General features: G+C 36.4%; 1 protein-coding gene across 1 annotated transcript in view; it reads left to right on the top strand.

Moving 5' to 3' along the window:
• Positions 1-27,905, top strand: part of LOC145288265 (CD109 antigen-like) — a 345,184-nt gene that overhangs the window by 245,957 nt on the left and 71,322 nt on the right. The window contains exons 20-24 of the mRNA XM_080136304.1: positions 3,236-3,371; positions 10,678-10,795; positions 17,140-17,253; positions 21,044-21,130; positions 27,257-27,385. Of these exons, the coding sequence (XP_079992430.1) occupies positions 3,236-3,371; positions 10,678-10,795; positions 17,140-17,253; positions 21,044-21,130; positions 27,257-27,385 (584 nt within the window). The remainder of the gene's footprint in view (positions 1-3,235; positions 3,372-10,677; positions 10,796-17,139; positions 17,254-21,043; positions 21,131-27,256; positions 27,386-27,905) is intronic.

The following is a 27,905-nucleotide window of genomic DNA, read 5'->3' as shown; positions in this document are numbered from 1 at the left end:
AATGGAATTCCAGAGTCTACCGGTTCTGGGGAAGAAACTACTGGAGTAGAAAGATCTTTTACATCTAAGGATCTCTACTGCGTGGGGGTGGGATTTAGCTGCCTGTCGGGTTTGTCGAGGGTGTCTACGTTGTGGGGGCACAAGTGTCTGCAGTTCGTCAGAGCATTCACCATTAAAATACTTGTAAAACAGGCAGAGGGATGCAACGTTTCATCGATGGGACAGAGGCTGAAGCTTAGATGCCAGTTCAGGGCCTATCAGATTTGCGACTCTCTTTTGAACCTTGTCTAGGAGTGAGAAGCTAGCAGCAGATGCACCAGCCCAAATGTGACAGCAATACTCCATACATGGGTGAATGGTGGCCTTATATAGGTACAGGATACTTTCAGATGTCAGTAGTTTTCTAGCACGGTAGAGAGAGCCTACCTTCACAGTGGCCCTGACAATGTTTTCAATGTAATTGTTCCAACTCATGTTTCTTGTGAACGTTAGGCCAAGCAGTTTGAAAGATGTACTCTCAGATAGGGAGTCACTGGCCATTGCTATTGGTGGCAGAGAAGGTTTCTCGTAATTATTGAAGGAAACTAGTTTAGTCTTGGCAGCATTGAATGTGACCATCCATTTTTGTCCTCATTCCACTACAGATTGGAGGTCATCCTCTAGTGTTTTATCCATTTTTTTTGTCGAGAAACGAGTCGTTCTTGTTGTGTAAAAGAAGGGAAGATGACACTTCATAATGGCGTTTCTTTTGGTTGTCGTTCATGAGGCACCTATATATCAAGTTTTTGTTAGTATTTCAAATCTCTCTCAAATGGTTGGAAATCGTCATATACATAACGTCTACTTCAGAAGCAAGTTCTCAAACAGTTGTACATGGATTGACTACGACTAAGGTTCTTAATTGATTGTTTTCAACATTCGATGGCCGACCACTATGCGCATTATCTTCAAGACTTTTGTCACCACCACGAAATTTCTTAAATCATCATTGTGCTGTGCCTTCAGTAGTAGTTTCTGAGCCAAAAGTATCGTTGATATCTTAAGCTGTTTCAGCAGCTTTTCGGCCTAACTTGAACTGAAATAAGAAAATTGTGCGAATTTCCTTTTTTTTCCATCTTGTATCGAACGTTCTGAAAAGAAGACATAATTGTTTCAAAATGATTGTAATTCAAACGATTAGAACGAAAAATATATTGATGATATCTTGATAATTGTGCAACCATAATTTCAAAAAACATTTTGATAAAACTTGAGCAGAATCGAACAACATTAGGGAATTATGTGAAGTAAGTAAACTGAAGAAAGTGACTTACACAAACAAGTGCGCCTCTCTCTATCCTGTCGGGTGACGAAATGAAGGAAGGAAATAGAAATAATTTCACCAAATATTTTCACAAATTGGACATAGGTATAGATATATAGATGACGGCTTGATCATCGCACATATTGATGTGCATATTGATGCACATATTGATGTGCATATTGATGCACATATTGATGCACATATTGATGTGCAACAAATATTTTACCAAAACATGAGTATTGGTTTAATGAATGTATCTTTGTGATATGAACTGCATTCGAGCTTTAAACACCCAGGTTATCAGTTTGTGTCGGTAACCACTTAACTATCATCCCCCACAAATATTTGATGTTTGCTCGCTAATTGTAAAGCTATAATTTTACGACTCATTTTGAGGAAACATCACTTTGATAATGGCTTGTAATTTAAAAAGAAATTGACAATACTTCCATAACATTCACGTTATTAGCTCAACATCTCTTTGCTACCAAACATTCGATCCGTTCTCCTCTACAATTCGTCCTTTTTATCCCAGCCAATCCTTTCATATGAATTATATATATATATAACACTCCACACACCAAGATCTTTAAAGATCATTTTACATCATATAAACCTTATATTTATAGTGCTTTATACACTGACAGAGTTAATTAGGCCTCGACACAGGGCCAGACTAAACTAACCTCGATACACACTAAACTAACCTCGATATACACTAAACTAACCTCGATGCACACTAAACTAACCTCGATACACACTAAACTAGCCTCGATACACACTAAACTAACCTCGATACATACTAAGCTAACCTCGATACACACTAAACTAACCTCGATATACACAAAACTTACCTCGATACATACTAAACTTACCTCAATACACACTAAACTAACCTCGATACACACTAAACTAGCCTCGATACACACTAAACTAACCTCGATATACACTAAACTAGCCTCAATACACACTAAACTAACCTCGATACACACTAAACTAACCTCGATACACACTAAACTAGCCTCGATACATACTAAACTAACCTCGGTAAACACTAAACTAACCGCGATACACACTAAACTAACCTCGATATACACTAAACTAACCTCGATACACACTAAACTAACCTCAATACACACTAAACTAACCTCGATACTCACTAAACTAGCCTCGATACACACTAAACTAACCTCGATATACACTAAACTAGCCTCAATACACACTAAACTAACCTCGATACACACTAAACTAACCTCGATACACACTAAACTAGCCTCGATACATACTAAACTAACCTCGATAAACACTAAACTAACCTCGATACACACTAAACTAACCTCGATATACACTAAACTAACCTCGATACACACTAAACTTACCTCGATACACACTAAACTAACCTTGATACACACTAAACTAACCTCGATACACACTAAACTAACCTTGATATACACTAAACTAACCTCGATACACACTAAACTAACCTCGATACACACTAAACTAACCTCGATACACACTAAACTAACCTTGATACACACTAAACTAACCTCGATACACACTAAACTAACCTCGATACACACTAAACTAACCTCGATACACGGCCAGACTAAATTAGCGCTTGATACAAAGCTAGACACAACTAGGCATTCACGTTATTAGCTGTGTTTTCTTTGTTACCAAACACTTGACCCGTTCTTCTCCACAATCCGTCCTTCTTATCCCACCCACTCCTCTCATATGAAAATTATATTTGAACTCCGCAGATTGTGCAGAAATAACTTCACCCAATATTTTGATAAACACAATGTAGGTTTATATCTTGATGATGTCGTGGTGGTTGTATAACCATAATTTCACCTTTGAGATGATAAGAAAAACGTGCTGATGATGTTTTTCTTTTTGCCTGTCTTTTATGAAATTTCTTCATTTCAGACAACGTGGAAGACGATGCTGGTATACTGGAATCCACCGCTTTTGGTTCGCCACCTCCAAGTGCAGTGCCATCAGCCGCACCAAAAGTTCGAAATTTTTTCCCTGAAACCTGGATTTGGCAAGATGCACAAATTGGGTAAGAGTTTTAATAAACAACAAAGGCAAAGCAAAACAAAGCATACACACACGTACACACACACGTACACACACATGTATACACACACGTACACACACATGTATACACACGCACGTATGCACACACGTACACACACATGTATACACACACACGTATGCACACACATACACACACATGTATACACACACACATACACACACACGTACACACACATGTATACACACAAACACATACGCACAGACGTACACACACATGTATACACACACACGTATGCACACATGTACACACACACGTACGCACAGAGACACTTCTGCACATATTAGATCAATGCAAAAGTTTTTCTGATTTAAAATTCCACCTTTAAAATAAAGAAAATCTGTTTTTGAAAATTTTGTTTTCATAACAATAAGGAACTGTGCACTCTATAACATTATTCTATCTGTCAACAATTTTCTAGGCTTTGATGTGAATATGAATCTAACTGCTTTAACATAAGACCATCTAAGCAGTTTTGTAATCATTGACTTAAGTGAGCTAGATCAGTAGAATATGCAAGATGGTATAAGGTTTCTTAACTAAATTCTCCTAAATCTTTGTGTTACAAGAAAAGATCCCCTTTTCTTGTAAGAAAAACATTAGATGAGTAAAAATGAGATTAGATAGATCGAGATTCGAACCTTGTAAGCAAGGTTCAGAAATAGGGTCAGAAATGGGATGTAGAATTTCGATTGTTCAGTTTTCACATAGTTTAGATATGTTGATTGTTCAATTCTTTTATGAAAACGGAATTAAAATAAGATTAGTTAGAATAAAGAACAATAGAAGATTAAAAACATATTGAAAAATAAGTTAGGTCGAAAAATAGGTTAGGAGCATTCGTTATTGGCAGAAGTGTGTTTTGTAAATGTATGTTTAAACCACGTGAGTTCTCCACGAGGTCCAGCACGTTTTGGACATGCGTATGACGTCATGGCAGAAATGAATTCTCAAGATAGGAGCTAGAGTCGAAGATGAGTTAGACAGACGGGTAGACAGAGTTGGAGATGGACAGACAGAGTTGGAGACAGGAGGCAGTCGATCAGGGTCCCTTTGGAAGCGAGGGAGGAAGTTTTAATCATGTAGTCGACTTTGAATTCCTGGATGTCAACATCATTGCGACCGGTCGAATGTAATAAAAGAACACATCACATTTTGTAACTGCGTCTTGTGTCACCTTTCTACCAAATTGAAGGTAATTTGAACTAATCTTTAATATGAACTTTGTGTCCTCTCATCTTAATGAACTTTGTCCCCCTCATCGTTATTAATGAACATTGTGTATAAAGTCCATCCTTAAGTAATGTGTATCTCTATTATAAATAATGATTGTCCCCTCCTGTGTCATAAGAACTGATGACCCTCCTCTCTAAATATATATGTTATAAGAACCACAGACTGTAAATATATGTCTTCTCCCTTCTCTCCCCCTGTAATATCTGTATAAATGCCCCCCCCCCCCTCATCATATATGAATGTCCCCATGATAGAAGATAACTTTCTTTTTGTTGACAAAAGAAAGTTTTCTGGTCAACATGGATGAAAATATTGCAGAAAATGCCAAATAAATACAAATATTGATGGTGTGAGACTATATAAAAGTAATCCCTGTCATGGAGGTGTGTCAGAAGCAGAGATGGATCATTGAATTCCTGATAGAAATGCACTGAGAATGTTGGTGACTATGTAGAAAAATAAATTCTGGAGCACAAAAGGTCGCTTGTTTTAATGGTACAACTCCCATCTTCATGGCTCTTCAACTTTTTGAGCTACAAAAATCATTTTTGGAACGACCCTTGCATATAATATATGAATAATGTAACTAAAATGCACTTAGCTTTAAAACTTTTCTGTAGTTTTGTGGTTTTAAATAGTCATCTGAAGTGGATAATTTTGCATTGACCGAAATCAGAAAAGAGGAGAATTATCATTTTTTTTCAATTATTCGATGACTAATAAAAAAAATGATATTTTGTTCAACAATTTCTATTTTTCATTTGTCTTGTCTATATTAATTGTTAATTATTTGCTCGTCAATCGATAATTTTTTTGACAGAAACTCCCCTCATCGTCTGTCTTATTTGAGTGGGTCAGCCATTCCACGTTATGGACGTTGAAATCACCACAGATGTGAATGTTAGCCGAGGGATGTGCAGACAGGATGTGGTCAATTTTCTCAGATATACTCTTAAAGATAGTAACTCCGCTGTTATGGGGCCGACAGAGGGTAAATATAAATGCAGTGGTGTAAGCAAGTGCAACCCGGAAGCACATATAAGGTAAATTAGGATCTTCTCTAGAGATATTCCTGCCACATTGGAAGTCATCTTTAATGTAGGCACATATTCCATGCCCATGGCGGTCTTGGGGGTCAGATTTAGATGTTAAGTTAGAGTATCCGTTAATTATGAACTCATCTAGGGAAGTGGTCGGCCCTATTCCAGTTTCGATAGCTATTTATGCAGATTTCGTATTTATTATTATTAGGGAGTCAATACTCTATTGGTTATTATATATTATTATACGCAATATATAGTAGTGATTTCAATAGTTAAAAAAGTATGACTTGTGTTCCATCAGCTAGAATAGAAACCAAAACATTTAGCACCCAGCTTTAGGTGTTACCGTTTGAGCTATCATCAAATAGATTACTTAAAAGTGAACTGCCTTTAGTGTATAAATGTATATTTGTGCATGCGTGCTAGAATACTTACGCTTGCCGGGTTCAAATATATTTCAGTTTTGACCTTTTAACAGCTATTTTTATCGGCTTTTAAGTATAAGATAACGGTCATCAGAAAATGCAATCACATGACTTGTTTTGCGCTGCTCTATAACCTTGCATCTCAAAGGAGATGCACTTTGAAAAATGGAGACAGACAAACACAGCGAGATTTGTATTCAAAAAGCAGATAAATTTGATTTTTAAAGTTTATTTTTTGATGTCTTCATTCTATGAATAATTTACAGTTGCTGCGATTTATATTGGAAGGAAGAGTTAATTTAATGATTCCCCAATTAATATTCACTAATATTTTTTATATTTTTCAACGATAATGATAATTTTGTTTACCCAAATTGAATAGAATTATATATAGTGTTATGGCTCGCAAGTAGCCAAAAAGAAGAACAGAACAACGGTTAACAGTTTAAAACATGTATTACATGAAAAGAACGGAAAGGTTACAAATGAAGTGTTAGTAATTCACCGAGCATGCGAGGACGCTCTGGAATTAGACCCCCCCCCCGAGATCGCCATTAATAAAGTTTATATGGGTGTGAAATCAGTATGTTTTCTTTTTGGGGCAGACCAGCAAGGGATCTGTGTGCTTCCTTTTTCTGCCAGAGCGTCTTAGTTCTGACATGCCTTTTGGAGGCTCCACGTCAAGACAGTCGTATACTGTATCAATTGCTTCTCTGTCCTTCTGCGGTAGTTCTTCTTGATCCTCGGGGATGCGTTTCCTTATTTGGTTCAGGTGCCTCTTATGTTCGAATTTTGGGCCCTGAATGATGTATGTAACCTGGGCGACTCTTCCTAAGATCGTGCCCTGTTCCCAAAAGAAAACATTATTCTTATAATGTTTAAAATATACTTTATCTCCATCGTTAAACCGTTTTGTTGGCATTGTAGAGGTTCTGTATTGCATTATATGTTTGGGCAGCAGTTTATCAAATACTGATTTTATTCTCCGCCCACCTTTTTTAACGCCCTTTTTAGCGTGTCGACGAAGCGTTTGGCCTGGCTGTTATTCCTGGGGTGGTACTAGGGGTGGGTCGTAATATGCTTAACTTGGTACGTCTCGCAGAATTCTCTGAACTCTGCCAAGGTGAACTGGGTACCGTTGTCACTGACTAAACAATCGACAACCCAAAACAAGTAAACAAAGCACAGCCTTTGCACGTATTCACCATATTGCTAATATCTTGATCCATGGCTGGCCAGTAAACGAAACTTCTTATTAGGCTTTTCATCTGGTTTATTCCTAGATCCCCCATGTGAAAGTCTTTGAGAATCCCTTTTTGAAGGGTTGTGGGGATGGCAACCCTTTCACCGTATAGCAGCATTTCCTCATAAACAGAAAAAATCTCTGAAACGGTATTAACCAGTGTTAACTTCTGCTTAGTGGTTTGGATGAAATTATCATTCACGGATTCTGCCTTAATTTCCTGAAGTGTGACCGGTAGTTCGCGGATGATATTATTAACCATGGTTTCCAGTAATACCGCAATTACTGAGTCATCTAGAGGTTCCATTTTAGCAAGAATTAGTCTCGACAGTCCGTCTGCATGTGCCAGTTGTTTTGAGGAGAGAAATTCTATTGTAAAATTATAATTTAGAGGAATGTGGGGTCCGTTTTTTGATCCACAAATGGATATCAAAGGCTTATGGTCGGTTTGTAGATAAAAACATCTTCCGTACAGGAACCGGTGGAATTTCGAAACTGCAAAAATAATTCCTAGTCCTTCTTTCTCGATCTGAGAATAATTTTTCTCTGCTGGGAACAGAGTCTGGGATGTGAAAGCGATTGGCTGTTTTGACCCATCTGGCATCCTATGTAACATGCAGGCGCCAACGCCATATTGGCTAGCGTTGCTAGCCAATATTATATCCAACTTCGGGTTAAAATGAGATAGTAACAGTTTTGAAGTAAAGATTTTTTTCATTTCTTGGAATGATGTCTGGCAATCCGCTCTGCCCACATCCTTCTTTAGTAATTGATTAATTTGTTCATGTTGGGGATAAACCCTTGCTAATAATTTGTCAAGCCTAAAAAGCTTTGTAATTGGGCTATGTTTTCCGGTGCCGGCATTTCTCTAATGTCGCCCTGTCCGGATCTGGTTGTCTGTCATCTTTATCAATGATAAACCCATAATTTTGTATTCGCCTGAATATTTATCTGATATGGTTTGCATGTTCCTCCCTGGTTTTGCTCGTTATAATGATGTCATCTAGATATGTGATGGCATTGTGCAGATAGCACAACATGGTATCCATGACTTGCTGGGATATACCGGGTGCTACTTTGACCCCAAATGCGAACCTTTCATATCTGTATAAACCCCGATGAGTATTAATACAGAGGAGGTTAACACTTTTGCCGTTTACAGGAATTTGTAAGTAAGCGTCGCTCAGATCGATCTTAGAGAAAAACTTGTCGTCATTTAATTTTGTGAAAACTTCCTCTGGGTTGGGTAATGGATAGTGAATGTCTTCTAACGACCCGTTGAGTTCAGTCGAGAAGTCAGCGCAAACGCAGGTGTCTCCGGACTTTTTTTTACGCAGCCCACTCACTATATTCAGTTTTAGCCGATGTTTTTTTTGTTTTTTTAATTACATTTTCACCCCAAACAAGGCAAATTGCCACTTTAGTGTAGGGGGCTACTATCAGAGGCAACAACTACTGGGGTACTATGTAGGGATTTGGGCAGCAAGATGTCGGTTCACGTTACACTTAAACTTCTGCACGTCAGCAGGGACCTGGAATGGAATTCCAGAGTCTAGCGGTTCTGGGGAAGAAACTATTGGAGTAAAAAGATCTTTTACATCTAGGGATCTCTACAGTGTGGGGGTGGGATTTAACAGCCTGTCGGGTTTGTCGAGTGTGCTCACGTCGTGGGGGCACAAGTGCTTGCAGTTCGTCAGAGCATTCACCACTAAAATACTTGTAGAAAAGACAGAGGGATGCAACATTTCGTCGATGGGACAGAGGCTGAAGCTTAGATGCCAGTTCATGGCCTATCAGGTTTGCAACTCTCTTATGAACCTTGTCAAGGAGCGAGAGACTAGCAGCCGATGCACCAGCCCAAATGTGACAGCAATACTCCATACATGGGCGAATGGTGGCCTTATAGAGGTACAGGATACTTTCGGGTGTTAGTAGTTGTCTAGCACGGTAGAGAGAGCCCACCTTTCTTGCAGCGGCCCTGGCAATGCCTTTAATGTAATTGTTCCAACTCATGTTTCCTGTGAACGTTAGGCCAAGCAGTTTGAAAGATGTACTCTCAGATAAAGAGTCGTTGGCCATTGCTATAGGTGGTAGAGAGGGTTTCTTGTAATTATTGAATGAAACTAGTTTAGTCTTGGCGGCATTGAACGTGACCAACCATTTTTGTCCCCATTCCACTACAGATTGGAGGTCTTCCTCTAGTGTTTCTGCCATTTCTTTAGAAATGTGTTCATTCGTCTTCCTGTCATGCCTGCTATAGAGTGTAGTGTCATCAGCATATATACCCATCTCAGAGCTAATTTTGTTGGGGAGGTCATTTATGAATATCAGGAACAATAGAGGTCCAAGGATACACCCTTGAGGCACTCTTGCATTTATATCATATTGTTTAGATGTACGACCGTCGAGGACAACCTGGATTTTTCTCTTATCTAAGAAGGATTTAATTATGTTAAGTATTCTACCAGTGATACCGTATGATTTAATTTTCCTGAGGAGACCCTCATGCCATACCCTGTCAAAAGCCTTAGATATATCTAGAGCTACCGCTCTGCCCTCCCCCGCTTTGTCCAGTGAATGGTATATACGTTCAGATGTTTTCTAATCTGTCCAGTTCCTGATTTATCTTGTTTAGAGATGCGAACGGACATTAAGTTTTTTTTTTAAACACCGGTTGTGTGCCCGATTTCAGCTTAAAATCCGCAGCCATTTTTGTACATCTTCCAAGGCCAGAAGAAAATACATTTGGAATTCTTTTTTAAAACTGGTTATAAGTTTCTCAGTTTCAGCTGGATGGGTTTCTATTTTTTTGAAAAATGTGGATATAGGAAGATCCCACAAAATGAAATTCATCCATGCTATCGGAACCAAACAGGTTCTCACTATTTTTTTAAGACATACGTTTTGAGTTTTTTTTCGTTTTTCCCAGCAAGGTGACGTTGGTGATTAATTCACCCTCAAAATTAATTTTTGTGCCATTGACGGCCGTCGCCGTTCTGTTGGTTCTTAGCATAGTCGATTTTAGTAATTTTTTCCACGTCTTGAAATTTATTATTGAAAGATTCGACCCACTGTCTAATTGAAATTTAATATCCTTGCCGAGAATGTTGATCGTTACGTATTTGCATAGGTTTTCATTTACGACGTCTCTAATTATTGTTTGACGTACCCGGCTTTTGTTCTGATTTTTGCTGCAGTTTTTATGTCCAATTTTATTACATATAACGACTATGAAGATGAGGATTACAGTTCTCAAAAAGAATGAATGCACAAATTAAATTTTCTTGTTTTGATAAATTTCTTTTTCTTTCATTTCTTTTCAGTTCCAAAGGTTATGAAGTGATTAATCGTGTCGTACCGGGGACGATCACTAGCTATGTCACTACTGCCTTCTCGGTCCATCCAACTGAAGGGCTGGCTATTATGAGAGATCCAGTTGAGGTGAGGCATTACAAATCTAAGCATAATTTTTCCAACATAATGTTTTACATACGTTGTATTTTGATTGGCTGATAGATAACATTACTGTAACGTTTGAATCAACTGTTATTACAACGTTCTGGTAACGTTCATAATTTCTTGGTAGATATTGTTTAATTTATACTTCCCACCCTCAGATATGATATTTTTCTGCCCTTTAAAAGTTTAGTTCACACATACATAATGACTCCGCCCCTAAAATGTTACATATTGATCGCAATTAAAATTTATAATCATATCTATGATAGAGCTATTATTACGTAGGCACCAGAAAGTGTATGTTACATTGTACTTGTTGCGGGTGAATGGTGTCCACTGTTATTAAGTAGACGATTGTTGCCAAGAAATGAGTACACGAAATTCGCCGAGATTATATTTACAACCGATGTACATTTGTTTGCAAAAGTTGAGGCAAGTGTAATGTCAACCAGTTCAATACGGGCGATGTATAAGAAAACATTACTTGCGTGAATGTTTCAAGAGTGTTTTGTGTGAGTACAAAACAGGAGAGTGGATTCGACGCGTCTGCGTGTTCCGAGGTCCAAGGAAGAAAGAGAGGAATAAAAACCGGATGTGGAAGTAAGCGGTATCGCCCCCTTTTGGCAAAGTATGACATTGCTAGAATAAAAGGGCGACAATTAGGTTTACTTTAATGTCTCCATTATGTGTTCGTGTGTTCGCTTGCATGTGGAACTCGGTTCAAGGGGAGCATGGCACTAAATAAACGATATGTTATGTAGCACCATTGTGAGTTAGTGTTAGTATATATGTAAGGTGCGTATATAATGTACGTGGGTATATAATGAGTTTCTTGTGTCGTCTAGTGTGTAGATGTATGTATAACTATTTACATATATACATTACACATATCGATACAATTTTAACAGGACGTATAACATTGTATCAACAAACAGTTTCTTTCAACAAAAGGGACCGAACATCTCTCTGAGGATTTTACATTTTGCCAAACAGAAAAACATTACCCTCATTCATTTGAGGGTCCTGGTTGACAAATCTACAAACAGCTGCAAAGAATATTCCTTCCAAAGAAACAACCAGGAGTTTCCGGTTATATATTCAGACAACTTTTATGCCAAATGTTTTTCAATTGGAAAATTACACGCGTCTTAGATTCTGCTTTCCCTGGCATACAGGGCCTCATGGCCCTGTCTCCAATGTTCTCACTCTCTACGTCTGTCTAATAACTGACCACTGACAAACTCTGTATGTATCTCTATTATTCTCTTGCTATTTTGTCAATAAACTATAAACATAATAGAAAGCTTTCTGGCATTTAGGGACCTCAGCAGTGAAGAGGTGTGATTTTGTTGCTAAGTGGGTTTGTCGGGGATATATGCCAAGGGGGCACAAGTGTAATGAGTTCATCAGAGCAAACTCCATTAAAATACTTGTAAAACAGACACAGAGATGCAACATTGCAGCGATGGGACAGGAGCTGGAGCTTAGTTGACAAAGTGGGACCAATCAGATTGAAGACTCAGCTTCAATGTTTCTATATTAAAAGAAACACCTTTTGTTTGTAAATTTTTTAGATGAGATTGCATTATGTTGTCAATGTTTCTATATTAAAAGAAACACCTTTTGTTTGTAAATTTTTTAGATGAGGTTGCATTATGTCGTCAATGTTTCTATATTAAAAGAAACACCTTTTGTTTGTAAATTTTTTAGATGAGGTTGCATTATGTCGTCAATGTTTCTATATTAAAAGAAACACCTTTTGTTTGTAAATTTTTTAGATGAGGTTGCATTATGTCGTCAATGTTTCTATATTAAAAGAAACACCTTTTGTTTGTAAATTTTTTAGATGAGGTTGCATTATGTCGTCAATGTTTCTATATTAAAAGAAACACCTTTTGTTTGTAAATTTTTTAGATGAGGTTGCATTATGTCGTCAATGTTTCTATATTAAAAGAAACACCTTTTGTTTGTAAATTTTTTAGATGAGGTTGCATTATGTCGTCAATGTTTCTATATTAAAAGAAACACCTTTTGTTTGTAAATTTTTTAGATGAGGTTGCATTATGTCGTCAATGTTTCTATATTAAAAGAAACACCTTTTGTTTGTAAATTTTTTAGATGAGGTTGCATTATGTCGTCAATGTTTCTATATTAAAAGAAACACCTTTTGTTTGTAAATTTTTTAGATGAGGTTGCATTATGTCGTCAATGTTTCTATATTAAAAGAAACACCTTTTGTTTGTAAATTTTTTAGATGAGGTTGCATTATGTCGTCAATGTTTCTATATTAAAAGAAACACCTTTTGTTTGTAAATTTTTTAGATGAGGTTGCATTATGTCGTCAATGTTTCTATATTAAAAGAAACACCTTTTGTTTGTAAATTTTTTAGATGAGGTTGCATTATGTCGTCAATGTTTCTATATTAAAAGAAACACCTTTTGTTTGTAAATTTTTTAGATGAGGTTGCATTATGTCGTCAATGTTTCTATATTAAAAGAAACACCTTTTGTTTGTAAATTTTTTAGATGAGGTTGCATTATGTCGTCAATGTTTCTATATTAAAAGAAACACCTTTTGTTTGTAAATTTTTTAGATGAGGTTGCATTATGTCGTCAATGTTTCTATATTAAAAGAAACACCTTTTGTTTGTAAATTTTTTAGATGAGGTTGCATTATGTCGTCAATGTTTCTATATTAAAAGAAACACCTTTTGTTTGTAAATTTTTTAGATGAGGTTGCATTATGTCGTCAATGTTTCTATATTAAAAGAAACACCTTTTGTTTGTAAATTTTTTAGATGAGGTTGCATTATGTCGTCAATGTTTCTATATTAAAAGAAACACCTTTTGTTTGTAAATTTTTTAGATGAGGTTGCATTATGTCGTCAATGTTTCTATATTAAAAGAAACACCTTTTGTTTGTAAATTTTTTAGATGAGGTTGCATTATGTCGTCAATGTTTCTATATTAAAAGAAACACCTTTTGTTTGTAAATTTTTTAGATGAGGTTGCATTATTTCGTTTCTTCTACTTTTCTCATCGTGAGTATTATTTTCTCAACGTTTCAATCAATGCAACCTCCGACCTTCTTCGGGTGCATCTTGTTAAACTCGGGAATCGGCACGGAATCATGAACAGAACCCTTTATTTCACGGAGTTAACATGCTCTCATTATTATGTCATCCATGACTTGGTAAAAGTCCTAAGCAATTCACAATTATATTTTGAGTATCGCCCGTATTAAGGATTGAACCTCTGACCTCCAGAAGTCAAATTCGACCGAGACATGAAAATAGCATCCAAGATAAGAACAGTAGTCGGAAGAATTCAAATAATTAAAAAAAAACAATTTGATAAATTTTTACGATGTGCCTCAACGTATTTTAACCCCGCTCAACCTCCCAACGTTAAGAACGACTTTCGAAATAAACACCCCAAACCCCCAAAATAATATGGGGAGGTTGGGAGGGTGTTTATTCCGAAAGCCATTCTTAACATGGTTAAGGGGCGTTTATATTATACTTGGGCAGGTCGTAAAAAAATACCAAAAATTTTTGATTGCATTTTAACCACAAGCTGGAACATAATTTGCAGGGATACTATGTAGGGAGTTGAGCAGCAAGATGTCTGTTTACATTACACTTGAACTTCTGCATGCCAGTATAGTAAAGGAAGCAGGTAGCAGGAAGGGAATTCCAAAGTACAGTAGTTTTAGGGAAGAAACTATTTGAGTAGAAGGCTTTCATGCATCTCTACTGCTTGTCAGGTTTGTCGGAGGTACTTACGTCGAGGGAGTATAAGGGCTTGTAGTTCGTCAGAGCATTCACCATTAAAATACTTGTAAAACAGGCAAAAGGATGCAACATTTTGTCGATCGGACAAATTGTTTGTTTTCTGTTAAAATCATGCTATTGACAAAAAATCTGTATGAGATTAATTATATACGAGCAGAACCCCACTTCCCGACTAGTTTCCTAACTTAAAATGTACCAAACATTAATACTATAACCCTTTTCCCTCTCCCATTGCAAAACTCATGCATATTTTGCGGGGTAGAGAAGAAAAACAACAAAATCCACTATAAGACAACCAAGCCAAGCGCTACAAACTCGTGATTGAAGATACAAAGAGCTTGAAGAATAAAATCCTACAAAACAACCGAACTAAATTCCATGAATAAATATTCAAAGATATAAAGAATTTGAAGCATGAAAACTTTTTCCAAAATTACGAATATTATTGAATGACGTGAAAAGGGTTGATATGCCGTAAAACAAAAGAACCAAACCAACCATCTAAAGCATTGGCAATTTTCCAATTCATTACAAATCCCTAACTAATCGCGATATTATATTATTCCATTCAGTTTTTCTGTGTAGGATATTGAACATTATTTGATTAAACATATACCATATACTAAGCGTAATACTGTATTATAAGTAGGACTATGACAACAACATATTCTTTTCATTGTTTTGACTCTGTATATAAGAAATCAACGGATACACACTCGAGAGTCAAAATAATGTCCTAGCCCTAATTATAACACTTAACGGCTCTGTAGCACATTCGAATTCAGCAGTTACCATGTTCCCAGTGTCCTGCTGTATCATTACATAAACTTACTCTATCCAGAATATTGAGCACTATTCGATTCATCATATATCATTACCAAGTATCCAAATGTATTATTTATTGCTCCTTGTCCAGTATAATAATTAAACACATTCATCTGATTTATTTCGAACAATTCGACATTTAAACACACTTTCTCTGTTTAGGATATTGAGCACCTTTACATTAACATACATCACTTATCAAATGTAATACTATTATATTACAAGCAGAACTATAGAAATTCCACTGTGGTTGAAAATTTTTAAAACACAATATAAATAAAATGAATAAAAAAATAAAATAAATAATGAATATAAAACAATTTTTAGCATATTATTTTTTAACCTTTTAAAGCTAACAAGAATTGATTTTAAAAATTCTGATTTTTTTTCAATGAAAATTCAACACATTGTTTTTTTTTGGTGTTTTTTTTCTGAATATTTTTTTTTATATAAATTATAAAGGAATAGATGTCAATTTACTTGCACATTTTTTTTAATTTTAAAAGAATCTATAATAAAAAAAACAAACTTACAGTTGTAGGATTGTCCACACGTTGGGGTTTACCACTTGTGGGAGATCGGGGATATTGAGCTGTAGAGAGCATGTTCAATATTTTGTAGAAGGTTGTAGGTCGCCACTTGTTGAGATATGCTTTCTGCGTGTTCCAAAAATCAATCAACAATAAAGACCAAGTTTACTGAGTCCATTTAAAGAAGAAACATCAAAGGGAAACACGTTAAAGCAGAGTTACATATTTACATAACTTAGTAAGACTTATTCTTTAGAGGAAATAAAAAAATTGAATATAGCATACTGTTTACATTGTTTTTCTCAATTTTGTCCCTTACTTTTGGACGTTCCTATTTTGAAAATAAATAATTGTTATAATTCTTCTTGTATCTTTTGCAAATGATTCAAATTTTAGTATGCTATTATGGATGATAATGAATACCAGTTGTCAAAATATCAGCTTTTCCCAGTTGTTATTTCTAACAAATATTAGGTTTAAAAATTTTGTCCCTTAGTTTTGGACGCTACTGTATACAAGAAACATTTATTTATATATAGAAGTTATGAACAATAGAGAGTGAATTGTGTATACACGCGTATGTTCTATGGGTATATGAACGAGCATGTATGAAGTGGAAAGTGTTCATTGCGTATATGTTGAATGTTCATTGTGTATACGTGTGTGGGTGCATGCAAGAGTTCGTGTATACTTTCTTACCTTGAAAAGGAAAACACCCTGTCGAGGCGTGTAGATAACCGGTGCGTACTTGAGATACGTTTGTGTTTGTATGTGTGTGTGTGTGTGCGTCTGTGCAACATATGTAATAGCATATCAGTTCAAAAAACATCTATCTGTTCATATAGTCTCCTCTGAAGATGACCTTTTTTAATTATAATATAAAATTGCCAATTTGAGACCATAAACAGACAGTCATGTTTTGTTGGGGTCATTTTTTTTTTTTAACTTTTGGAAAGGAAATGGTTTTAATGATTTTTAACTGATAAAGAACGACTATAAAGGGAGGTATTTCGTTTCTTATTAATTAATGTTTGCGATGATGATGTTTTTGTAATATTGGACTATGGACAAGTAAATAAATTAATATTTAGATAGCATGTATCACGAATACGGTGAGGGACCATTTTATAAAAAGGTTTTAATTTTATGTTTCTTTGTGTTTCACATTTCGTTTTAGTTTAAAGCATTCCAGGAATTCTACCTTTCCTTGGATTTACCTTACTCGGTCATCAGGAACGAAAAATTCAAACTCCAAATCAGCATTTTCAATTATATGAACACAACAGAACAGGTAAGAAAACATCATAAAAGAATGCGAACATCTACGTTTTTATTCTTAATTTAATTTTACTTGTAAATAATCACATACATACACACGCACACACATACACGCACATACACACACACAGACAGACACACGCACACACAAACATATATATAACTTTCTTTAAAAGTGAGTATATGTGTGTGCATAAGGACACTTCCCAACCTATATACTCAAAGAAGTTTTGATCTACAGACTTGTAATTTTGTATATAGAATATTCAGACATTTGGAAAACTTTTTCATTTCTTTTTATTCAGAAAAATGGGGTTGCTGAGGGGTCAAAATAGAAAAATTGGTACATGGGAGTCATCGGATTTTTATCTGTTTGTAAACTGTTTCATGAATATGCATATGCGGTTGCGAAACATGACATTCCTTATGTTATGAATAAGTAGGTTTGAAAACACATTTTTAAGATAGTGTCAAGCTGGTCTAATGGTTATCTTACTTGACTCACTGTCTTTAGGTTTTGGTTTTGATCTCAGCTCGAGTAATTTTTCTTTTACAGACAAGAAGTGAATTGTTTAGAAAAATATAATACTTGCATGTACATGTCTCAGTTTCTGTATAAATGAAAATATAATATTTATGCATATTTTACGACGGGCAATGCCGGGCGGCCTGCTAGTATATAAACTTGATATATTTGTCGCGCTGACATTGATATTAACAACCCACTTTTCTACTTTAAAAGTGCACACAACTTCCTTATATACTTAGTTGTGAATATACTTGTGACTTCAAAAAGTATAACAGATGATAAATTTTATTCCACTATTACGTTTAGTTCTATCTGTACATATTTTCTACATCGTGCATAATTGGTGCTGCATTTAGAATAATATCTCTATTTATATATGTGCCCGAAACTGCATTTAAATTAGAAATGCGAAAAATTAAGTTTTGGAATAAACAACATATTTCTATAATAAAAATATTTTACTGTGATTTATTTTAATTTAATGTTCGCCGCCTTTAAAAAACACTCTTTATATTTTTCAAATACTTTGTTAATTTCAAATAATTTTTTTTATATAACAACAAAAAAGTTTTGCTAATTGTTTAACAGTGCAACATTATAAATACTTTTATCTTTCAATACAAGAACCGAAACTCATTATGTTCATCAAAAATATTTTTTTATTTTTCATTAGAGCACACAATTGTTTCGGCGCATACTAATACATACATAAACATAAAGTTCCCCACATATGTGTTTCTATTTTCATTAGTTGTGGCACCATCAGTGATATATATATATATATATATATATATATATATATATATTATTTGTTTTTACAAAACATTTAGGTGTTACTACACAATCACAAGTATGTTTCAGTCAACTAGCTATAGTTTATTTGGGACTTCATCAGATAATATGTTATATATTCGTTATCATCGAGGTTATCCTTGAGGGGTACCAAATTGAGCTTTCGTTACATTTGAATATGTTATATAGAGTTCTTCATTTAGGGGCACTTTTTACGTTTGGGTGTATATACCGTATAACATCAAAGATTCCGTGTGCGTATGATTGTCTCTAATATAAATGGTTGTGTGTTTGATTATCATAAAGGGAATCGTGTGTGTGACATGTAATTTCTGAACCTACCTCTGCTTCTTCAAAACGGACCATCTGGAAATTTCTCATCCTGGAGGGAGACTTGATACCTGTTTGACGAAGATTTATCACTCCAAGACGATGAATCAGTTTTATAGTTTTTTATTTCACTTTCTCCAGAGGTCCTGCAGCAGGTGGAAGTGAAATCTGCTTGTGTGGTTCTTCTTCACACACGTCAGCGTTCGTCTCCCTCCTCCCCAGTTAAGAGGGGGAGACCATGGAAAAACGTCCGTCTTCTTCAAAGCTCAAATCAAATCTCACCGATCTGCTGATCACGTCATACATACGTAATTTGGTCAGCTGACCTTCGGTTCTGGTAAACGTGTCTACCTCCACGTTTACTCTCCCCTCTCTCTCTCTCTCTCTCTCTCTCTCTCTCTCTCTCTCTCTCTCTGTAACAGATGTTGCTTTTCAAATATTTTAGTCCTTAATCTTAAGGACTTATTAGGAACTGAACATTTGTAAAAGCAACCTCGCCTGATAATGTCTCCAGGTGTTTATAACCAGCTGACTGAAATATACATACTTATGTAAAAACAAATAAAAACTATACCTTGCTCTGCTTTGCATTGAGCACTCTTGTATAAACTTCATTATAATTTTTTATTCTCTGAATATTCTTAACTTGAAATAATAATTATATATATATATATATATATATATATATATATATATATATATATATATATATATATATATATATATAGTAAGTAAGTTATAAAATATATATGGCGATTAACCTACACTGAATATTCGGCGTTTCATCCACTCTAGGATTCTCCAGGCTTATGCACATAAGCCTGAGGAATCCTAGAGTGGATGAACCGCCGAATATTCAGTGTAACTTAATCGCCATATATATTTTATAAATTACTAACTAGCTCTACCTACGTATTGAGCACTTTTGAAGTAAATACTTAAAGTTTACGCATAAATCTATACTTTCGTATATTAATTTTATGTGAGTAAATTAAGTCGTTATATATATATATATATATATATATATATATATATATATATATATATATATATATATATATATATATACTAGCAGGCTGCCCGGCCTTGACCAGATTTAAAATACGCTTAAATATGATATTTTAATCCATGCAGATTGCATATTTATTATATAGAGACAATTCTCTATTGGTTATTATATTGTACCTAATATATAGTAGTGAGATGAAAACTAAAAAAGAAATACAAATACGACATGTGTACCATCAGCTAGAATCGAAACCAAAACATACAAATCTCTACCCCTGTTCCTTCGCCTCTGAGCCACGGCTATATATATATATATAAGGAAGAGAAGGTGAGTTCACTGTTTGTATTAGCAAAATAAGAAATTGTGTATATTTCTATATTTATTACAGTAATATTTTGTGTCTGAGGATTAGCCATTTGGAATGTCTTTTAACGAAATAATGTTTAAGCTTGTCCAGAAACGCTTGTAACACTGAAGAAATACATCTTATGATAAAGCTGTCATAATATATTGTTGTCTTAGTTATTGCGAAATTATAATATATATGCTCGATTATTTATACTGATAATTGCTGAGCTTAATTAGCTTAATTAATATTGACTTTGCTTTAATTGGTATATGAACATTACTGGGATTTAATAAGTAAATTTTGGTTAGAAATTACACACACACACACACACACACACACATATATATATATATATAGTCTAATGACAATTTTAGAAAAAAATATTTTACACACTTTACACATGTTTCTGGAGAAATTGGTAATCGAGGCGGTTATAATCAACTTAAGACCTAATTTTAAACTTTATATTATTACTTTGGGTAATATTTTAAATTATACTTCTTGCTTTGATATTCACAGTTGAGTGTATTGTTTCTGGATTTTCCCTTGCATTTTTTCCAAGAAACTCTGGATTTTTCTCTGTATTCTTTTGGATTACATGTTTCTTTGTTGAAGATGGAATCGATTACGCTGATCACTAGTATCATTAATTTGATAAACGTTTCATTTCGTGTTTCTATGTTCATCAAAGATCATGTAAAACGTTTGCATGTTTTAATATCTGAGAATTTATTACACAAAAATTGCTGACTCACTAATTTTATGTTTCTCTGATTGTTTTTCTTTTACCACAGGTCCAAGTGATCCTTGAAGATTCCAAATATTATAAAGTTTTTGACGACGACAAAGAACTCGTTAGCAATTTCACAAAATTTATTCAGGTAATTTTTCTTCCTTTTTTCTTGTTTTATTTCTTTTCAAACGAGGATTGTGGGATGCAGACCATAGCTAATTCGGGAAAGCTAATCATCTCTAAGGGAGGAGGACGGCCAAACAGAGTGCATATGAGCACATACGAAAATATCAGCAGCAGCAAAGGATGGATGGCAAGCGATTGCATTAGTAGCGGGAGCAACGTTTGAACACGTATGCAAATTAGGAAGTGTACAAAAGCTGGCGCAAAAACAAAAAAAGGAAAAAAAAACACCATGTGGTTGGAAGAAACAAAGTAAGCGACGAAGAAGATGGACGTGTAAAGTAAAGGCCTGCAGTCAGAAGAAAAAGAAACGTGTGCTAGGTTAGATGGGCATGTAGCAGCGAAAGACTTTTTTGTTGAGAAAAAAGAGTAACGGTAATACATGGTAAATGCTGACCCGGATTATTCTTTTATTTTTATGAATTACTAAAGTAAAGTGTGATGACCACATTACAGTTTTTGCTACATTGTAATGGAGGATTACAATAGTTTTTTTGTTTTTTTTTGTTTACATAGGAGTCACCACTTATAAAGGCCCACAGGCTACTCGAGGATAAGGGTTAATGAGTGTACAATAAGTAGTCAATGGGACAATATCATAGTAATCGTTAGAAGTGTAAATTTGGTAAATTGGATTACTTAAGTGAACGGCTCAGCAAGAACTTGTTTACATTGGACTTGAAGATGACCATAATGTAGTCAGCTGGGAATCAGGAAAACGGAAGACAGTTCCACAAGTGTGCAGTTCTAAGAAAGAAGCTTTGTTCATGGAATCTACGATTAGGTTTAGGCACAGATAAAGAGTGGGGGAATTATTAATAGTGTTTTCTGCTAGACTGTTTCTCATAAAAGTTTGGCGACGAGAGTACCATAGATTGGAGCTCATACGAGCACTTACCATGAAAATAACATTAAAGCAGAGACAGGCTCGCAATGTCTTTTCTGTGAGAAAGAGGTTGCAGGGAAGAGAAAAGGGCATCCCCTACTAGGATACGAAGTCTATTTTGAACTCTGTCAAGCAAGGATAAAATGCTTCTAGCAACTCCTGCCCAGATGTGGCAATAATACTCCATCCTTGGACGTACCTGGCTCTTATGTAGGTAGAGAATTGCATCAACAGTGAGATATCTACTGGATCGATAGACGTATCCCACTATTTTTCCAGCGACCTTGGCAACGGATTTCATGTATGTGTTCCATTTTAAAAAACAGATTTACATCAAATCTGATGCTAATGTCACTGAAAAAATGGTTGGATCATTCTATTGCTCCAGAACATATCTCAATCTTGACACAATTCTCTACTTGTATAAACGTCAAATACATCGAAAGGTGAAGTGCTGTTGCCACATATGGAGAGTAGATAATACAGTGGATGTGTTATCGGCAGCTCCAGTAACTCTCGCTTCTCCTATTTTGTCATTCAGTCCTCATTCAATGAGTGATGTTTCTGACAAAGGGTGAAGAAAAAGCTGCTTAAAGGTCGGTACTACTTGGTGACCAGTAGTCTGAGATGTCGGATATTTTTCTGTCTTTGTCTGTCCTTGTTGCCATGTCACTAGTAAGGGTGCTGGAGGTAAACGTTTTGTCTGGGCTGACGTTATCCGCCTGATAGTCAGGGACCCGAACCTTGGATTAACCACTAAGGAGGCTGTCCTATCAGCAGGCGCAAAGTACTGGGACTGCTGTATTGCCATTTGGTGAGTGGATCTGGACCATGCAGTAGTCTCTGGTGGGGCCTCTCGATGCCATACTAGTGGGTAATTGTTACGGCTTTACCTTTTCGTGTGCTACAAATAAAAAAAATAAAAATTCCTGTCTTTTTCTTTCTTACTTTCCCTCTCTGTACTGCTCTAACCAAGTATGCCGACCTATTCCACAAATCCCAAAACCTCAACATGAAATATCTCCAGAATAAAAACTCGATTAAACCTAGAACCCCATCTTCCAGCGTAGACCCCTACTACCAGGTCTCCTTCTCCAATATCAGGGGTCTACGTTCCAACCTTCCAGAGGTTGAAACCCAATTACAGGAGACGAAACCGGACATATTATTTCTATGTGAAACTGGAATAGGGCCGACCACTTCCCTAGATGAGTTCATAATTAATGGATACTCCAATTTAACAGCTAAATCTGACTCCCAAGATCGCCATGGGCATGGAATATGTGCCTACATTAAGGATGGCTTCCCATGTGGCAGGGATATCTCTAGAGAAGATCCTAATTTACCCTATATGTGCTTCAGGGTTGCACTTGCTAACACCACTGTATTTATATTTGCCCTCTATAGGCCCCACAACAGTGGAGTTACTATCTTTAAGAGCATATCTGAGAAAATAGACCACATACTGTCTTCACATCCCTCGGCTAACATCCACATCTGTGGTGACTTCAACGTCCATAACGTGGAATGGCTAACCTATTCAAATAAGACAGATGATGAGGGGAGGTTTTGTCATGATTTTGCCATTGCTTATGACCTCACTCAGATTGTTCGCGAACCCACCCGTGTGCCCGATACACCCAATCAATATGCAAGCCTCTTAGACCTTTTTCTTTCAACTTCCCCTGAGCTATGTTCATGTACCGTTCATTCTCCTTTAGGATCCTCCGACCACTCCGTCGTATCAGTTAAGATAAAAACGAAATGTAAGAAGCCATCAGACGTACCCCTCCACCGTATTGTATACCGATACTCTATGGCTGACTGGGATAGCTTCCGTACATTCATATCTGATTTACCTCTGCACTCCATGTTTAAAAAGGAAGTGTCCTCTATAGTATCAGATCTGACCGAATGGTTAATTGTAGGCATAGACCAATTCATACCATCTAAAAAATTCCAACAAAAACCTAACAGCCAGCCATGGTTCTCCCCAGAATGTGCTGCTGCTATCGCGCACAGAAATCACTTTTTCCATAACTACCAACGTAATAGATGCACTGAGACTAAAGCTGCTTTCAGGACTGCCAGCAACCACTGTAAAAGAGTAATAAAAAATGCAAGAGAGCTATATGCCCAGTCTGTTAAATCCAAGGTAGCTGATCAGCGGCTTGGTTCCCACCAGTTTTGGCAAATAACAAATAGGATCTTGAACAGAAGTGTGCGTTCTATCCCAACCATTATCAGTGGACCAGAGGTTATCTCGTCAGCATCAGACAAGGCCAAACTATTTGCAAAGAACTTTGCAGCTAATTCTACCCTATGCGACGAAGGCCATCAACTCCCCATATTTCCTCCTATAACACAGAACAAGCTAGGTAACATACAAATATCCGTGCATGAGGTCGCCAAGCTAATAAAAAACCTAGATTCCAGTAAAGCAACTGGCCCTGATGGCATCCCAATTATAGTGTTAAAAAAGCTTCAACCAGAACTTGCTCCCATACTTACGAAACTATTTAAGCGCTGCCTTAAGGAGAAGTGCTTTCCGACCCCCTGGAAGACCTCCTCAGTTTGCCCTGTATTTAAGAATTCAGGTGATAAGTCATCTCCCTCTCAATACAGACCAATAAGTCTTCTCTGTGTTATGAGTAAGTTACTTGAATCAATATTAAATAGAGAAATAGTAAACCACCTCAGCAGGAATAACCTTCTTAGTGACACACAATATGGTTTCCGCTCTGCAAGATCTACCGCAGATGTGCTGACGGTTATATCCCACAGGATTAGTGAATCTCTTGACAAAGGCTTCCTTTCTAGGGCAATTGCTCTCGACATATCAAAGGCCTTTGACAAAGTATGGCATAAGGGTCTACTTCACAAGATTTCCAGCTACGGTATAACTGGAAATGTTTTCTCAATCATTAAATCATTTCTCTCTGATAGGCTCATAAGAGTAGTGGTAGATGGACAAAAATCGGAGGCCTGCAATATAAATGCTGGAGTCCCTCAGGGGTCAATCCTGGGCCCAACTCTCTTCCTGATCTACATCAATGACCTCCCTAAACACATACTTAAATCATTCGTTGACATCTATACTGATGACACGAGCATCTACGGCAACACATCAAAGGCTGTAAATGACGAAGTTCTCTCGGATTCTCTCTCCTCTGATCTCGAGCGCGTGGTTCAGTGGGGGAAGATGTGGCTAGTTACCTTTAATGCATCCAAAACCAAACTCCTATCCATACATCATCAACGCTCTGATCCCCAGCTGGCATCAATTGTGATGGATGGCTCTCGTCTGGGTGAGGCCCCGTGTTTTGACAAGCTTCTGGGTTTGACCTTTACTCCTGATCTGAAATGGAACACGTACATCAAGTCTGTGGCCAAGGTCGCAGGAAAGATGGTGGGATCCTTCTACCGCTCCAGAAGATATCTCACTACTGATGCAATTCTCTATCTATATAAAAGCCAAGTACGGCCAAGGATGGAATACTGTTGCCATATCTGGGCAGGAGCTGCCAAAAACAGCCTATCATGCCTTGACAGAGTACAAAATAGACTTCGTGGTTTAGTGGGGGATGCCCTTTTCTCTACCCTGCAACCCCTCTCCCACAGAAGAGACGTTGCGAGCCTATCCTTGTTTTATCGTTATTTTCATGGCAGGTGCTCGTCTGAACTCCAATCCCTGGTCCCCCCTCGCCAATCTTTCACGAAAAACACCCGTCTAGCTGAATCCACTGTGAAAAATTTCCCCCACTCTATATCTGTGCCTAAATCAAAACGCGGATTTCATGAGCAAAGCTTCTTTCTTAGAACTGCACGCCTGTGGAACTCTGTTCCGTCTGCCTGCTTCCCTCCGGACTACAACTTGGATGTCTTCAAGTCTAATGTTAACAAATTCCTAATGAACCGCCCCCCTAATTAAACACTTCATAAAATCTCCTCACTAACGTGATGTACTTACAATAATCCTTATCCCTGAGTGGCTTCCGGGCCTTGATAAGTGGTGATCACTGTGTAAAAAAAAAAAAAAAAAAAAAACATCTGGGGAGGTGCCTTGAACGACTATAAAAAATGACTTCAAAATCTAGTGGACAATAACCTCTTCCCTACCGCATCTTTCTCACAAAAGTAGTAGTAATATCGTATGGGTTAGACCTCTATTCCTCGCCCTCCATATAGTCGAGACCTTGCTTCCTGTTACATTTGGTTATTCTCTAAGCTCAAAGGAAACCTTAGAGACTGTCGTTATGAGACAATTAAGGAGATGAAAGAGGCTGTGACACAAGGGTCATTGACATGCTCACACAAGAGGACTTCCATAGGGCCTTCCAAAAGTTGCTGGAACAACACAAGTGCATTGCAGCTGGAGGAGATTACTTCGAAGGGGACTAGAGTTTTACGTGTGTATTATCAATAAAAAGGACCCGTACGAAAAAAGTCTGAAAACTTATTAAAGGCATTTGTAGATATATAGAGATAAGCACTCTGTCCAACTACTGGTTATCATGACTGATAGCATCATTCACCATTCAAACTCATCGGTTTAGCAAGTAATTACAAGTACATTTTATGGTATGTGTTCCAATGAGATACACTTGTGCCACCTCAACCTACGTAGCCCTTGTCAGCTCGACAAACAGCAAAATCCTACCTCTTCTTTAGAAATCCTAAGATGCTAAAAAGATTTCTATTCTAATCGCCTCTTTCCTCAAACCACTTATCTTGGGAATTACCCATCTTCTTCTTGTTTTCCCCGATTGTACTAACATGCAAAAATTTTAATGTAATGTTAACAAACATCTTGATTCTAGTTTTACGTCTGAAATAGCATTTCTATGAACACATTTTATTTTATTAGATGGAGCTGAAGTCCCCATTTGAAATAGCATTTCTCTAAACACGTTTTATTATATTGGATGGAGCTGAACGTCCCCATTTGAAATAGCATTTCTCTAAACACGTTTTATTTTATTAGATGCACGTCCCACTTTGAAACTCTGTCTGCCGTCGTTCACTTTCTCTTTCACGCTCGTGTGATTTTAGTCCTCTGTTCATCCGTCACTTCATCAGTCTATCATGTTCTATGCACAATGATTTCAGATAATTAAAACGAGAAATTCCTAAAGATGTTTTCATTCCTTTTCTTTGTTTTTATGTTACAGTTCTAATTATTCATAAAATATTTTCTTTTTGAAGGTTAAAAATAACACAAACGCTGGCGTTCATTTCTGGCTTTTAGCCAATGAAACTGGATCCATCTCCATCAAAGTCCAAGCTCTTGCTGAGCATGCCAGTGATGCTGTCCAAAGGAATCTGTTGGTCAAAGTAAGTCCACCAATGCTTTTCAAAACCTCCTCCCCTTCTTCTTCTTCTTCTTCTTCTTCTTCTTCTTCTTCTTCTTATTATTATTATTATTATTATTATTATTATTATCATTATTATTATTATTATCACCATCACCACCAGCCCTGAGGATCTTCCCTATTTGTATAAATCTACTATCCGAAACCGTATGAAATAATGTTGTCATATGTGGGATGGTAAATCTCTGTCCCAATGTCAGTATTCTTGATAAGGTGCAGAAAAGTATTTGTGATTGGCCTCCTCACACCTTCTCCTTTGCTGTAACCCCTCTCTCGGAGACGTGATGTTGCTAGTCACAGTCTTTTCTGTAAATACTATTATAGTATGTATTCTTCAGAATTGTCTCACCTATTCTCTACTTCTTTTGTTCCAGCTTGTTTGACTCGTTGGTTTAGTAATCTCCATCAATTCGATGTTTTGATAAAACGTCCTATTCCATTAGTTTTTTTTCCAAGAACTGCAAACTTGTGGAACTCTCTTC

This window comes from Euprymna scolopes, chromosome 2 (assembly GCF_053919585.1).
Source record: "Euprymna scolopes isolate OS-2025 chromosome 2, ASM5391958v1, whole genome shotgun sequence".
In the NCBI taxonomy this organism is placed as follows: Eukaryota; Metazoa; Mollusca; class Cephalopoda; order Sepiida; family Sepiolidae; genus Euprymna; species Euprymna scolopes.
The sequence above is the reverse complement of the archived record's forward strand: the minus strand, read 5'-3'. Positions and strand labels throughout refer to the sequence as shown.